At 44.6% G+C, this 13,439-nt stretch overlaps 1 protein-coding gene across 1 annotated transcript in view; it reads right to left on the bottom strand.

The window, feature by feature from the left end:
* Positions 1-9,359, bottom strand: part of PLEKHB1 (pleckstrin homology domain containing B1) — a 40,101-nt gene extending 30,742 nt beyond the window's left edge. Inside the window, exons 1-3 of the mRNA XM_061629640.1 lie at positions 9,289-9,359; positions 7,345-7,405; positions 3,930-4,082 (exon numbers count right to left, since the gene is read on the bottom strand). Coding sequence (XP_061485624.1) covers positions 3,930-4,082; positions 7,345-7,381 — 190 coding nt within the window. The 5' untranslated portion in view covers positions 7,382-7,405; positions 9,289-9,359. The remainder of the gene's footprint in view (positions 1-3,929; positions 4,083-7,344; positions 7,406-9,288) is intronic.
* Positions 9,360-13,439: the final 4,080 nt, after the last annotated feature.

The raw sequence follows: 13,439 nt of genomic DNA, 5'->3' as shown, positions 1-13,439 counted from the left end.
GGAAGGGCGGGATATAAATCAAATAATAAATAAATAAATAATAAACTAGATGGGCCTTTCATCTGACCCAACAGATCTTTATCATCATCATCATTATCATCATCATCATCAACAACAACTCCCATCAGCCCCACCCAGCATGGCATGTGAGGAGGGATGATGGAAGTAGGAACACTGTGAGGTCCACCCCTGGCTTAACTACTTTTACGTCCCCTCCTCAACTTTAAATCTCTACCTCTAAAGAGCAGTTATTGGGAGGAAGGGTGGGATATAAATAATAAATAAATAATAAAATTGGGAATGTTGTTGTGACAAAACCCCACAAATTCTGAGAAGACGAATTAAACTTTTGCAGGCATTCAAGCTAGTAGAATTATTTCAGGCAGATTCCTTCTGGCCCCAATTGCAGCCAGGGAGCAAAACAAGATGAACAGATGACTTAAAAGGGTTTTTTTGGTAAGCATTATGCATCAATATCCTGGAATCTGGACCCTACAGGACTTCGCTGGAGACCGGCAGACGGCTGGACCACTGCAGAGCATTGCATTATTGCTGCTGGGAGACTCAGAAATCAGATTCATGCTACATGAACCAGCCTTCTGTTTGGACTATTTCTTTCCATCAATTGTCTGCAAGAGAATGCTCTTGGTGACTCAGCACTGTCGTACCATGCAGTACAAGAGCAAACACACACATGCATTGGGGGGGGGTTTCTTCTGCTCAAATTAAAAAGGCAGCCATGGGGAAGGGGGAGGGAGAAGCAGACTTTGAACTGAGTAAACTCAGCGGCTCCCACAGCCTTAAGAGTGCTCTTCGCTTAACATCCCAAGAGTGGGGATCTAGGGACATAGGAAGTTGCCTTATACCGATGCAGACCATTGGTCCATCTAGCTCAGTACTGCCTACACTGACTGGCAGAGGCTCTCCAGGGTTTCAGGCAGGAGCAGGAGTCTCTCCCAGCTCTACCTGGAGATGCCCTTGGGGATTGAACCTGGGACTTTCTGCATGCAAAGCAGATGTTCTGCTACTGAGCTATGGTCCTTCCCGTGATAGCAGATTGGAGAATTCTCTTTCAGAAATCCACCCCTTGTCCACAGCCCTTGTGAGCCCTTGTTTGAGGAGCAGGGAGTCATTTCAACCCCATTCCAAAGGATACTGACCTCTACCCTGCATAAAGACCCGCTCCTCTCCTCTCCTGCTGCCCTCCCCTCTCCCCCAATTTGGCATCTTCACAGAATGCGCATTGGCGTCTATAGTTGGTGGACCAGACCTAAAGACTGGGCCAGTCAGAAAGGGGGAGGAGCTTCTCTTCCTGGCAAAATCTAAAGGTGACCCAGTTTTGCAACCAAAAGATATAAATAATATATATCCATGATGCAAATAATGCCCTCTGGATACCTTGGAAAATAAAAATAAGCTACTAATCCTCATGATAATTGAATAAAACCAGATGGTTTTTGGAGATAGTTTCCAGTTATTAAAAATGTGCAATTTATTTAAACCTGGGGTAGGGAATCAACTAGCTGATTGCTGGGTGCTTAGAACAGCAGGTGAACATAAGGCTGCCAAAGCAGCTTTCTGCAGGGATTAGCTGCCTGACTGAGCTCCCTGCAGGGAAGCCTTTTGCACTGCCAATCTAGCCACATCTCTACCTGCCCAACACCTGATGTCACATATGACGGCAAGTGGCCATGATTTGGGGGAAACAGCCTTGTGGGCCAAATTGGGACCCATGCAGGGCCAAATTTTACCCGTGGGCCAGAAGTTCCCCACCCTTGCTATGACAATCACACATTTTCTACAAGAAGGAACTTTTTAATCTCTCAAAGCTTCCTCCAACATGGAAAACATGACCTGGTACCATGCAAAACTGAAAAGGTAAAAATGAAATAGGAAGCTGACACGTACTGAATCAAAGCATGGTCTATCTAGCTCACCAGGGGTGTCCAGCAGGGTTTTTAAAATATTTGCCCAAACTGGCAAACATGTTAACATTTTTGCCATATGACCAAAAAATAATAATTAACGGTGCTTTTGAGAATAGAAAAATGCACAATAATGTTTTGAATTATTTATTGATAGAATGAGTGAGAAATCTGGCATATCTTTTCATATGCCACGAAATCAGGCATAAAATCAGTGAGACTACATCTCAACAGCCTCCTACTTTTCATCCAATATTGGCAACCTATATTTTGATTTCACCATTTTAACCACAGGAAAAGATGGTCTGCAGAGCCAGCTGAGAATTGTAACGGTCAACGTTAAATGGATCTTGCACTAATTCAAAACCAATTCTGTACTCTTCAAAACTGGAAAACTGTATAGGACCCAAGGCCAAATCTTTGGTAGTTAACAGCAGAGGGTGGACATTTTCTTGAATTGGTATAAAAGAACTGTACAGTTATACCTCAGTTAACAAAGTTGATGCGTTCCTGGACATTACTTCTTTAACAGAAACTTTGGCACCAGAGTTAGGAACAACATGGAAGGAACAGGGATAGATTTCTACACCTGCTCGTATATGGTGGGGGCAGCTTCAACAGGGGCTTTAAAGGGTGCCTACGTGGCACCCACCCCTCCTGCTTCTTCCCCCTCCCCTCCTTCTCCTCTTCTGAATCATACTGGATCATTCCCTCCCCAGCTATCTCTTTAATGTAAAGCAGACACCGGCTTGTCAGTTTCACCCTGGCAAAGCAAAGGAACAGGCTGGTCAGTTTCACCTTAAAGCAAGGCACAGGCTTGAAAGTTTATCCATAATAAAGCAAAGCTGGTCAGTTTCACCTTTTCAAAAGCCTTCCTTAAAAGGAGCTTCATTCCTGGAGGATCTGTTAACTGAGGTATTACTATATTAAATTTTTATTTTAAAAATTGGTGGTAGAAGTAAAGCACCAATTCGCCACAGGTCACTAGCCATTTTGCCACATGTAGCAAGGGGCAACCATGTTAAACACCAAAGGTCTACACTGACTGGCAGAAGTTCTTCAGGGTTTCTGGTAGGGGATCTTTTCCAGCCCTTCCTGGAGATGCCACTGGGAATTGAACTCTGGGGTGTTCTGCATGCAAAGCAGATGCTCAGCCACTCTACTGTTAACCCAACAGTACAGTGCAAATCTGCCCCAAGCTCGGAACAATAAGCCCTAATGCTGGCATGGCTAACCTGTGACCCCCAATAGTTGCTCCTGGACTCTCAGATCCCATCAGCCCCAGTTAGCATGGCTGCTGGATGGCCTAGTCCAACAGCATGTGGAGGGCCGCAGGTCAGCCACCCCTGTTGTAAAGCTTACAAAATGAGACAATTTTGCTTGCTTTTCCTTACCAGCTCTTCCTCTTTCTTCCCCCCTCACCACAGTGCATCAGACCCCTCACAGCCTTGGGTCTGGAATCCCACAGGGTGGACAGGTGATGTAACAGGAGGGAGGAGTTGGGGGGGGTAGGAGCTGCCTGGGGAAGGATTAAGCATCTTTGTCTGCTGCAACACAGCTCCTTCTGTGGGTACTTTGCTACACCGAATGGGCCTTTGGGCCTCTATTGCATATGCAAAACTGCTGTATAAATTGTAGTTTGCCTGTCAGTGGCAACAGTGAGGCAGGCAGGGATGGACTCAGGGAAGCATCTGAAGTGTGTTCTCGCAGAATGGCTAATGAAAATTCAGGATATCAAATATATTTACAGACTCGCTTCCTATATACATATTCCAGGAGATTTAATATACCCTTGTTTCTCTGAAAGTCTATCAAGGCTCTGTGAGAAGTATTGGGCATTTTGGTTCAGCCCTGCTTTTCAACCTTAAGGAATAGGAACTTGCATAAGAAAAAAACCTGATTGTTTCTGAGGTGGGTTTTGATCTCAGAGTCAGAAAACATCTATGCACTCTGCCATTGTGTGATCATGCACAAACACAGTTCACAAGCAGCATGCAGACTCACCACGGCATTCGCGGCCCGTCCTGACCTCTCTGCAGTTGAACTTGATGTTGATCCGGCCGGCCATATCGCGACCGCTGTCATCGTGGTAGTAGACAAAGGTGCCGTCCACCCACAAGACAAACCAGTTTCTCTTCCAGCGTCTCAGAATTGAGCCTGTGGAGGCCAGGAGGGGGGGAAGAAAGAAAGAGGGGAAGGTGAATAAAGGTGACTGGACAGCCCAAGAAATAAGAGATGAGAGAGCCATGTCTTAATGCCATGGCTTATTTGCCATGCCTTATTTGCCAGCCCTTCCCTAGAGCTACGAGGTCACTGTGCCAGTTTATTTACATATCCCTAGCCCAGCTCATTAATCCCTGTCCAGCTCTGCAAAAGAAAAAAGTCACTTGCAGCCAAAGCGTGGGCCACCACCCACCAGGAATGCTGCCCGCTTTCAGTGGGGCTCATGCAGGCAGCACTCTCAGTGGATCATGCTCCTAGGCCTGCTGATTCCACTTCTCAGCCGCTTCCTCTCGTATTCTGCCTTGTCAGCTAGGTTGTTCTTTCTAAAGAGGCAAGACTCCAGTGTCAAATACCCCCAACCAACAGCCCAACTAAGAGCATTTGACACAACAAAGAAGCCTGTCACTGAGGGAGGAAAGAAAGAGGAATGTGAAAATTTTGCTTGCATAAAAAATCCCAAACAGATTAATATTTTCCTTTTCTGGAATGAGCATCAGGGATGGGGGAGGGGCTGAACCCTCTGGGGCTCTGGAAGGATGAAGGAAGCAGCAATAAGCATGAGAAGGCACCTTTTACAGGCAGGCCATTAGCCCATCTTGATTAGTATTGCCAACACTGACTGACAGCTCTCTCCAGGGTTTCGGACAGGGGTCTCTACCATCCACTGGCCGCTCTGGCTGGGGCTGATGGGAGCTTGGAGTCCAGGGACCACATGGGCATTAAAAGAACAGATGCCTAGGAAGGATTCAAGAAGGTCCTGACGGATGGGCTACCCAGAAGGAGGGGAATCCACTGTGTTGCTCTCGTGTCTCCAGCTCTCTGTAGAGAGCGACGGGGAACAGATGGTCAAGCGTCAAGGGGAGCGGGGCAGTGAGGAGAACAAGAAGAGGTTTCTGCCTCAGTAGCTTAAGCGGTTATTCAGGTGGATAATCCCTCAAGCAGAGCAGTTTGGAATGAATTGTTGCCTAGGCTAGAGTCCTCAGCTCACCTTCTGCTGAAATCAGTGGGGCTTACTTCCACATAAAGAGGAGTAGCCCAGGCATGGAAGGGGCGGGGGAGAATCCATGAACTCCTGAAGCAAGGGGAAGCAACAAGGGGTCCTCCAGAGGCTGCTAGACTGCCACTAGCAGGGGAAGGGCCATAGCTCAGTGGCAGACCATCTGCCTTGCATGCAGAAGGTCCCAGGCCAGGTTCAATCGCCAATGGCATCATCTCCAGGTAGGCCTGGGAGAGGCTCCACGCCTGAAGTCCTGAAGAGTTGCTGCCAATCAGTGTAGACAATACTGATCTAGGTGGGCCAATGGTCTGACTCTGTATAGGGCAGCCTCCTATGTTTCTAACCCCTGTCATCCCTGACTGCTGGCCATGCCAGCTGCAGTCCAGCAACATGCAGAGGGCACTGAATTAGTAATCGGTCATTACATTTACTACCAATAGCCTGAGATAAGCCTGATGATTTGTTATTATTTTGCCTGTCATATTTTGCCTGTTATTGGGTTTATTTGGCCTTGGTAGAAAAGCAGTATGGCTGGTGCTCAATGCTGGTCCTACTCAGAGTAAGCCCACTGAAGTTAATATAAATGACTAAATTATTTATTATTATTAAATGTATGTCTCACTCTTCCCCCCCCCCAAATGGGTCCTGGGCTGGCCAACCGCAAGCGATAACACACTAAAAACAAATATTAAAAAAAATCTTAAAAACAAAACATCTTAGGTTCATTAATTTCAATGGGTCTGCTCTGAATAAGTTGAATACAACCCTGAGAAGCGACATTAAATAAGACTGCAATCCTAACTCCATTTACCTTGGAGTAAGCCCTATAGAATTCCATAGGATTACTTCTAAGTAGACATGGTTAGACTAGCACTGGAAATTAGCAGGTGGGGAACCTGTGGCCCTCCAGATGTTTTTAGATTCTAACTCCTTAAATATTAGACAGGCACCATCTCCGTTATCTTTTCGGCACCTATTTAAGGCCTTCCTCTTTCAACAAGCCTTTTAAGTTGAGACCTTATCCCAGTCTGTGTTAGTGTTGGAATTGCTTTTTAATATGTTTTTAAACCTTAAAAAAAAAAAAAACAATATGTTTTTAACTTTAAACAAAATGTTTTGAAAGCTTTTTTTAAAAAAATGTTTTTAAAGATGTTTTGTTTTAATTTTAAAGTATTTTAAAGTCTGTTTTTATGACGTTTTAAAGTGTTTTTAGTGCTTTTGTTTGCTGCCCTGGGCTCCTGCTGGGAGGAAGGGCAGGATATAAATCAAATAATAAATAAATAAATAAATAAATAAATAAAATAAACTCCCATCAGACCCAGCCAGCATGTCCAGTGGTCAGGGGCAATGAGCTTTCTGGTCCAGCAACATCTGGAGGGTCACAAACTCCTTACCCTTGCTACAAAGTTTCTCCTATCTGAGTCAGTCAGCCCATTCAAAGTATCAATGCACATCAAACAATGCAGGAGATAGATATTTGGAAGGGGAAGTGAAGGTCTAGGAAACAGCTGTTACCCAAAACTGGCATATAGAATTACTTATTTATAAAGTACTTATGCTGCTATTCCACAGAAAACCAAGCCCAAAGCAATTAATAAGCACGAATATTGAAGCTGGCCTCAAAAAACAAAGAAGCAAAAAACAGACACAGAAATTGTGCAGTTCTAAGAATCTGGGTTTTCTCTCTTGTGTATGTGATATTTTTAAAGGGAATGTTTCAAGTCCTCCAGATAGGACCCTAAAGACAAACTCGTTCCTGCTGAATGTTTACAAATTATGGCGAATACTTTGCAATGGTTACCGGTGCATTAAATCCATCAAATGTTATTTTTCTGAACCTGTCCTACCATTAAACAGCTGGAGTATCATCATTAAAGGAAAGCAAAGTGAACATTGTTAACGGGATTGTTGCATTTCACCTTTGGGGAATGCCATTTGGATTTTCTGCTCCTGGTACCAAATGTCATAAGCCCTTCTGGGTTTGACCCAAAGCCCATCTATCTAGTCCAGCATCATTTCAAATGAGTTGATTTTTCTCTTATCCGCTTTTTCCACTGTCCAACTTTCACATTATGTACCCCATTATGAACACAACAAATGAGGATGGGGGTGGTGAATGACAATGTTGACAACCTTCCCTCCTCTCAAAGAAAGAGACTCGCATTCCATCCCACACAGATATTTGACCGATCCACTTACTCTGTCTCCAGAGCCAGCCACACTTCAACAGGGCCATTTCTTCAGAGATTTTTCCACAAATCTATCCAGGCAGAAGAAGATTTTAAGAAAATAAAAGACTGGTGTTAGGAATATTAACTATCACAGTGCATCCCATCACCTTCATTTGCCAGCTCTCCCTGAAAACAACTGGTTTTCACTAGTGGGAATTTTCCAACTATATGCAAGCTACCTGCAGGATGGGGGCGGAAAGAAAAAGTGGCCACTGGGGTCACTGGGCTTCTAAATAAAGGCACAAGTCTGTGCTAATCAGATTTTTTTAAAATGCTCCTCTCGAATTATCTCTGTTATGTAAATTACGGGTGAAGGGCAGTCAGAGAGAGGGAAATGGCAGCTCACTTCCCTCTGTGGGATTTAGAGACTAGCATTTTGATTCTATGTTTACTTGAAGCCATCTAGAACATACCTAGAGCAAAGAATGCTTTAAAGTGCGTCCTCTGCTCATTTTCCTGTGCTGAATTACTGCAAAATGCCCATTTGCTGTGCTTCGAAAGGCTGAATGCACAGATCCTCGCTGCAAACGCAATCAGGCTCAGAAAGAAGGCAGCCCACAGGAGAGTATAAACACCCACCCACTTCTTACCATTCAACAGTGGCTCTGCCACAGTAAATAAAAGCAAAACCATTTGAAAACATGTAATTTCACTAATTTGCATAGACACACACACAGCATGGAACTTTGAATAATTTGCAAATGAGATTAGGAAAGGAAGGTCCAAAAATGCCATCTCAAAGAGATGCGAGGTGCCCAGGCAAAGGAGTGGAGGAATCCAGGGGGTAGCCAGGACTCCGGAGCAGAAATTTATTTATTCACTGCATTTATATCCCACTTTTCCTCCGAGGAGCTCAAAGTGGCGTACATGGTTCTCCCCCTTCTTGTTTAATCGCCACAACAACCCTGCGAGGTAGGTTAAGCTGAGAGGCAAGTGACAGGACCAAGGTCAGCTTCATGGCTGAGTGGAGGATTTGAACCCTAGTCCAGCACTCTAACCGCTGCAAGAAGATACAGGTCTAGAGAATCACAGTGGTCCACTGGAGCACTGGAATCCTGAATAAATTAATTTGTGTGTTTTTTAATCTGTTTTAAGTCAATGAAAGAAGGAAGCGGTGGGAGAGTGAGGACTTCCCCACAACATTCAAAAGGCAAGAGGGCGAGAGAAAGGTGCCGCTGAGGCTTCCATCAAATATACACTTCAGGGGACCAGGACCTCTCTGACTCTGTGTGGCTTTCCCCCAGGTAATCGCGCTTGCGGAGGATCCACCTGACCGGATAAGGGGAGAATTTTGGAGGAGGGAGAGGGAGGCGAACTCGGGGAATGACGGCAAGGGAAAGACCTCAGCACGCTCGACCCAAGTTTCTGCCTGCTGCACTCGGGTCTGCAGCAGGCAGAGCTAAACGGCAGCACTAAGTTATGCACTGGGCATAAACGAGAGGTCCGAGCTCGCCGACGAAACGCGCGTCCGCACCAAAGTGCAACAGCTACACTGGAAGATGACCTCGGATCGTCGCGCGACGGCCAGGAGCGCCTCGCATCCTCTCGTTAAATCACCTTGGCAGGGAACATTTCCCTAGAATGAACAGACCGGGTTTGCCTTCAGGAGCGCGGTCTAGACTAAGTGGGTCTCCCCACACGCAACCCTTGCCACGCGAGGTGCCACCAAGCCTAGAAACGGGCAGCATTACAACGGGGAGGGGGAGTTAAGGGCTGCCTTTTGTGGGGGGGCTCCCCCTGCCCGACTGTGATCCATTGCAAACAAGGAGATGCACCGCCTCTTGTTTGCAAAGATGCGCACCCGAGCAGGTATTTCAGCGCCTGCCTTCCTGGGCACAAAACAGCAACAACCCTGCACACCTTTTGGCCATCCCTCCCCAGGCCCATCAGGTCAAAGTTGCCCCTGCTTTACCTAGGGAGCCCCAGCAGCGCGCTGCCACCGTCGTCTTTGCCGGGACAGCAACATCAAACCTCTGGCAGATGCAAACCCATCGAGGCAGACACTCCCCCCTCCCCCCCGCTCTTCTTTTTGCTCAGCATTCTGGGAGTCGTAGTTGGCGCTGGGCAGTGCAACCTGCGACGGACTCCAGCTCCCAGAATGCAAGAGGAGGAGATGCTCGCCTTCGTTCCCAAGGGGCCAAGAGCTTGCATTTGATTCCCTCCGATTTGTTTTGTTGCATCCATTACAACTGGAGAAAGAAGGTCCCTTGGGTAGGCTAAGGTTGCCTTAAGTTGTTTTCAGTGGAGCGTAGGCCCAGGTAAGCCTGTATAGGGTTTGTAGCCTTAGGACAAAGAAATCAGAAGGTGGATTAGGACCTGGGAGACCAGGAGTAAAACCCAGAGCAGATTCCTCTGCCCCACTGACATGGAGCCACCAGTTGCTGGAGGGGATGCTTAGAGAAGGGTTCTTTCACCCACATGTGGTGGACGTGTGTTAAGGTGGTTAAATTTTGGGATATGGTGTTTATAGAACAGAAAAAATAAAGAAGATGGTACACAAAACCCCAGAATTATCCCTGTTAAATTTATTTCTGAATACAATCCAGGTTCTTAAGGACAAACAGCTGATTAACTTTTAATTCCCTCTCTAAAATGCACAGCTTAACATGGTGAGGGGGTCTGAGAGTGTTGAAGAAGCTGAGAGCAATGCCGTCAGGAGTCTAGTCCAAGAGGCTAGGCTCCTAGCAGGGGCACCCAAGGCAGAATGGTCAAAGCTGAAACACCAGACTAAGATGCATCCAAACTCAGAGGAAGGCAATGGTAAACCACCTCTGAATACCTCTTACCACAAAAACCCTATGAACAGAGTATCCAAAATGCAACATGAGATAGTGCTGGAAGATGAGACCCCCAGGTCAGAAGGCACCTTAATATCCCATGCAAGTAAAGTAATGTTCAAGATTCTATAACAAAGGGTCTTACCATATATGGAGCAAGAAATGCTGGACGTCCAAGCTGGATTTAGAAAGAAAAAAGGAACAAGAGATCATATCGCAAACATACATTGGATAATGGAACAGACCAAGGAATTTCAGAAGAAAATAACCCTGTGCTTTATAGATTACAACAAAGCCTTTGACTGTGTAGATCATGAAAAACTATGGAATGCTTTAAAAGAAATGGGGGTGCCACAGCATCTGATTGTCCTGATGCGCAACCTATACTCTGCACAAAAGGCTACTGTAAGGACAGAATATGGAGAAACCAATTGGTGCCCCATCAGAAAGGGTGTGAGATAGGGATGCATTTTATCATCCTATTTGTTTAATCTATTTGCAGAACATATCATACAGAAAGTGGGATTGAACCAAGATGAAGGAGGTGTGAAAATTGGAGGGAGAAATATCAATAATTTAAGATATGCAGACAATACCATACTACTAGCAGAAACCAGTAACAATTTGAAACGAATGCTGATGAAAGTTAGAGGAAAGCACAAAAGCAGGACTACAGCTGAATGTCGAAAAGACTAAAGTAATGACAACAGAAGATTTATGTAACTTTAAAGTTGACAGTGAGGACATTGAACTTGTCAAGGATTATCAATATCTCAGCATAGTCATTAACCAAAATGGAGACAACCGTCAAGAAATCAGAAGAAGGCTAGGACTGGGGAGGGCAGCTATGAGAGAACTAGAAAAGGTCCTCAAATGCAAAGATGTATCCCTGAACACTAAAGTCAGGATCACTCAGACCATGGTATTTCCTATCTCTATGTATGGATGTGAAAGTTGGGCAGTGAAGAAAGCGGATAGGAGAAAAATCAACTCATTTGAAATGTGGTGTTAGAGAAGAGCTTTGGACATACCATGGACTGAGAAAAAGACAAATAATTGGGTGTTAGAACAAATTAAACCAGAACTGTCACTAGAAGCTAAAATGATGAAACTGAGGTTATCCTACTTTGGACGCATCATGAGAAGACATGATTCACTAGAAAAGACAATCATGCTGGGAAAAACAGAAGGGAGTAGAAAAAGAGGAAGGCCAAACAAGAGATGGATTGATTCCATAAAGGAAGCCACAGATCTGAACTTACAAGATCTTGGTCCTATCCTGCTTTCCGTATGATATGTTCTGCATATAGATTAAACAAGTAGGTTGATAAAATACAACCAATTGGTTTCTCCATATTCTGTCCTTACAGTAGCCTCTTGCCCAGAATATAGGTTGCACATCAGGACAAGGGTTGCCAGGTCAGAAGCATCCCAAACCCTGAGATTTTGGGCGTGGGCCCAAGTGACATTATGGGGTGGGTCCAAGTGACATCATGGGGTGGGTCCAAATGATGTCACAGGGTGGTCCAAGTGACATCATGGGGCAGGTCCAAGTGATGTCATTAAGCATGATACATTAAGCATCAACCACAGTTGCTTGGTGCATACAATTCATACAAAAACATTTATCTGATTGGAAATTAAGATAGAAATCTTAGCTAAAAGATGGAGCCTGGGTAGGGAACATTTAATCTAGCCAATTCACTTCTGGCAAAAAGGGTTCAAGTGCCCTCAGGCCAAGCCAGGCCAGTCACCAGAAGGCCATTGTAGGAAGAAAGGAGCCTACTGTTGTGGAGATGTTATATGGGAGTACTCAGGAATAAAGATGGATGCCCCCAAAGATCTGCAATTCTAAACACACTTACTAAGGAACTAAGCCTCATAGAACTCAATAGGACTTACTTCTCAGTAGATATGGTTTGGATTGTGTTGTTGGTAAAGCTTGACTAGGGATCCTCTGCAAAGATATCCATATCCAAGTAGGGTTGGCAACCCCCTGCCTGGAATGCCCTGCCCCTATCTTTTAACATCCAAATTTCTTTACAGATTTGACCCTTCACTTCAGAAAGAGGTCTGAGTAATGAGTAAGAAGATTCTCTACCCTTTTCTGTTTCGCCTGTGGGTTGCCATAAACTCACTTTAAAAGCCAACCCAATTCAAGTGAATATAATTTACAGAGAAAGCACACTTGATCTGGTCTACCTTCATAGGCAGCAGCTTGGGAACAACAACAATTGCAGCCACACTGCCCAGTATGTGAATTCTCTTTTACCACTATTGGACAAGAACCAAACAACAAGGTGCATCATTAGTGGGTTTAAGAAGGTTGAGCGGAGCACATGGAACCACTGTTGTTGCTTCTATGGATGAAAGGGAGTGAGGATAAAAGTAAATGAAATGCAAATAGAAAAGGAAGAACAAAAGACAGTGATAATTTCTTAAATGTAATATCATACCAACCACAACAAGATTCCTATGAGTAAGGCAGAAAACTAAGCATCTCACAACCAGTCAGGATTCCTAACCAAAAACCAAAAATATGAAAAATGAAGGAATATTTATATAAGCATGACTATCAAATAGATTTATTATTTCACAACCTGTAAAGATTTTTATAGTGCAATCCTACATTTATTCAGAAGCAAGTCCCAATAAATTCAGTGGAGCTTACTCAAACAGGGACAGAACTGCAACCTCAAGCGATAAGCAACTTCATTCACGCAACCCACAATTCAGAATCATGCCACTTTAAGCTGTTTTGCAACTGTTTATACTTGTTTTTATGGTTATTGGATTGTAAAGGGATTTGTTTCTTACTGTGAGCTGCCTTGGTTTCCAGACTGCAACCCTACCTCACAGGGTTGTTGGAAAGATTCCTATATACACACACACACTGGAGATGTAAAAATACATACACCCCATATAATAGTTTATTGTCAAAACCAGTTGATCACTGCAGAACATTAAAAAAATCAATATTAGTTTCCTACATAATAAAAATAGTGATACCTAAGTAAGCCCTGCCTAGTTGCTTTAAGAATGGGATTGGAGGGATCTCTTCCGGGAAGGGTGACTTAGCCTGTGCCTGCTTTTGAGACGGGCTCCTGCCTCAAAAGAAGCTTATTCAGATATATCAGTCAGTTTTTTCTTTTTTTTTGACTGATTAAACTTCTCCCGGGTAGGGAGAAACGAAGAGATTAACCTCAAAGCCTATTTTTGTTGGGACGACCAGATCTCATTAATTTATGGGACGAGGTCCAGCCGACGAAGGTGGGACGGATTTTCA

Source organism: Rhineura floridana, chromosome 5, assembly GCF_030035675.1.
Source record: "Rhineura floridana isolate rRhiFlo1 chromosome 5, rRhiFlo1.hap2, whole genome shotgun sequence".
Classification (NCBI taxonomy): Eukaryota; Metazoa; Chordata; class Lepidosauria; order Squamata; family Rhineuridae; genus Rhineura; species Rhineura floridana.
The sequence above is the reverse complement of the archived record's forward strand: the minus strand, read 5'-3'. Positions and strand labels throughout refer to the sequence as shown.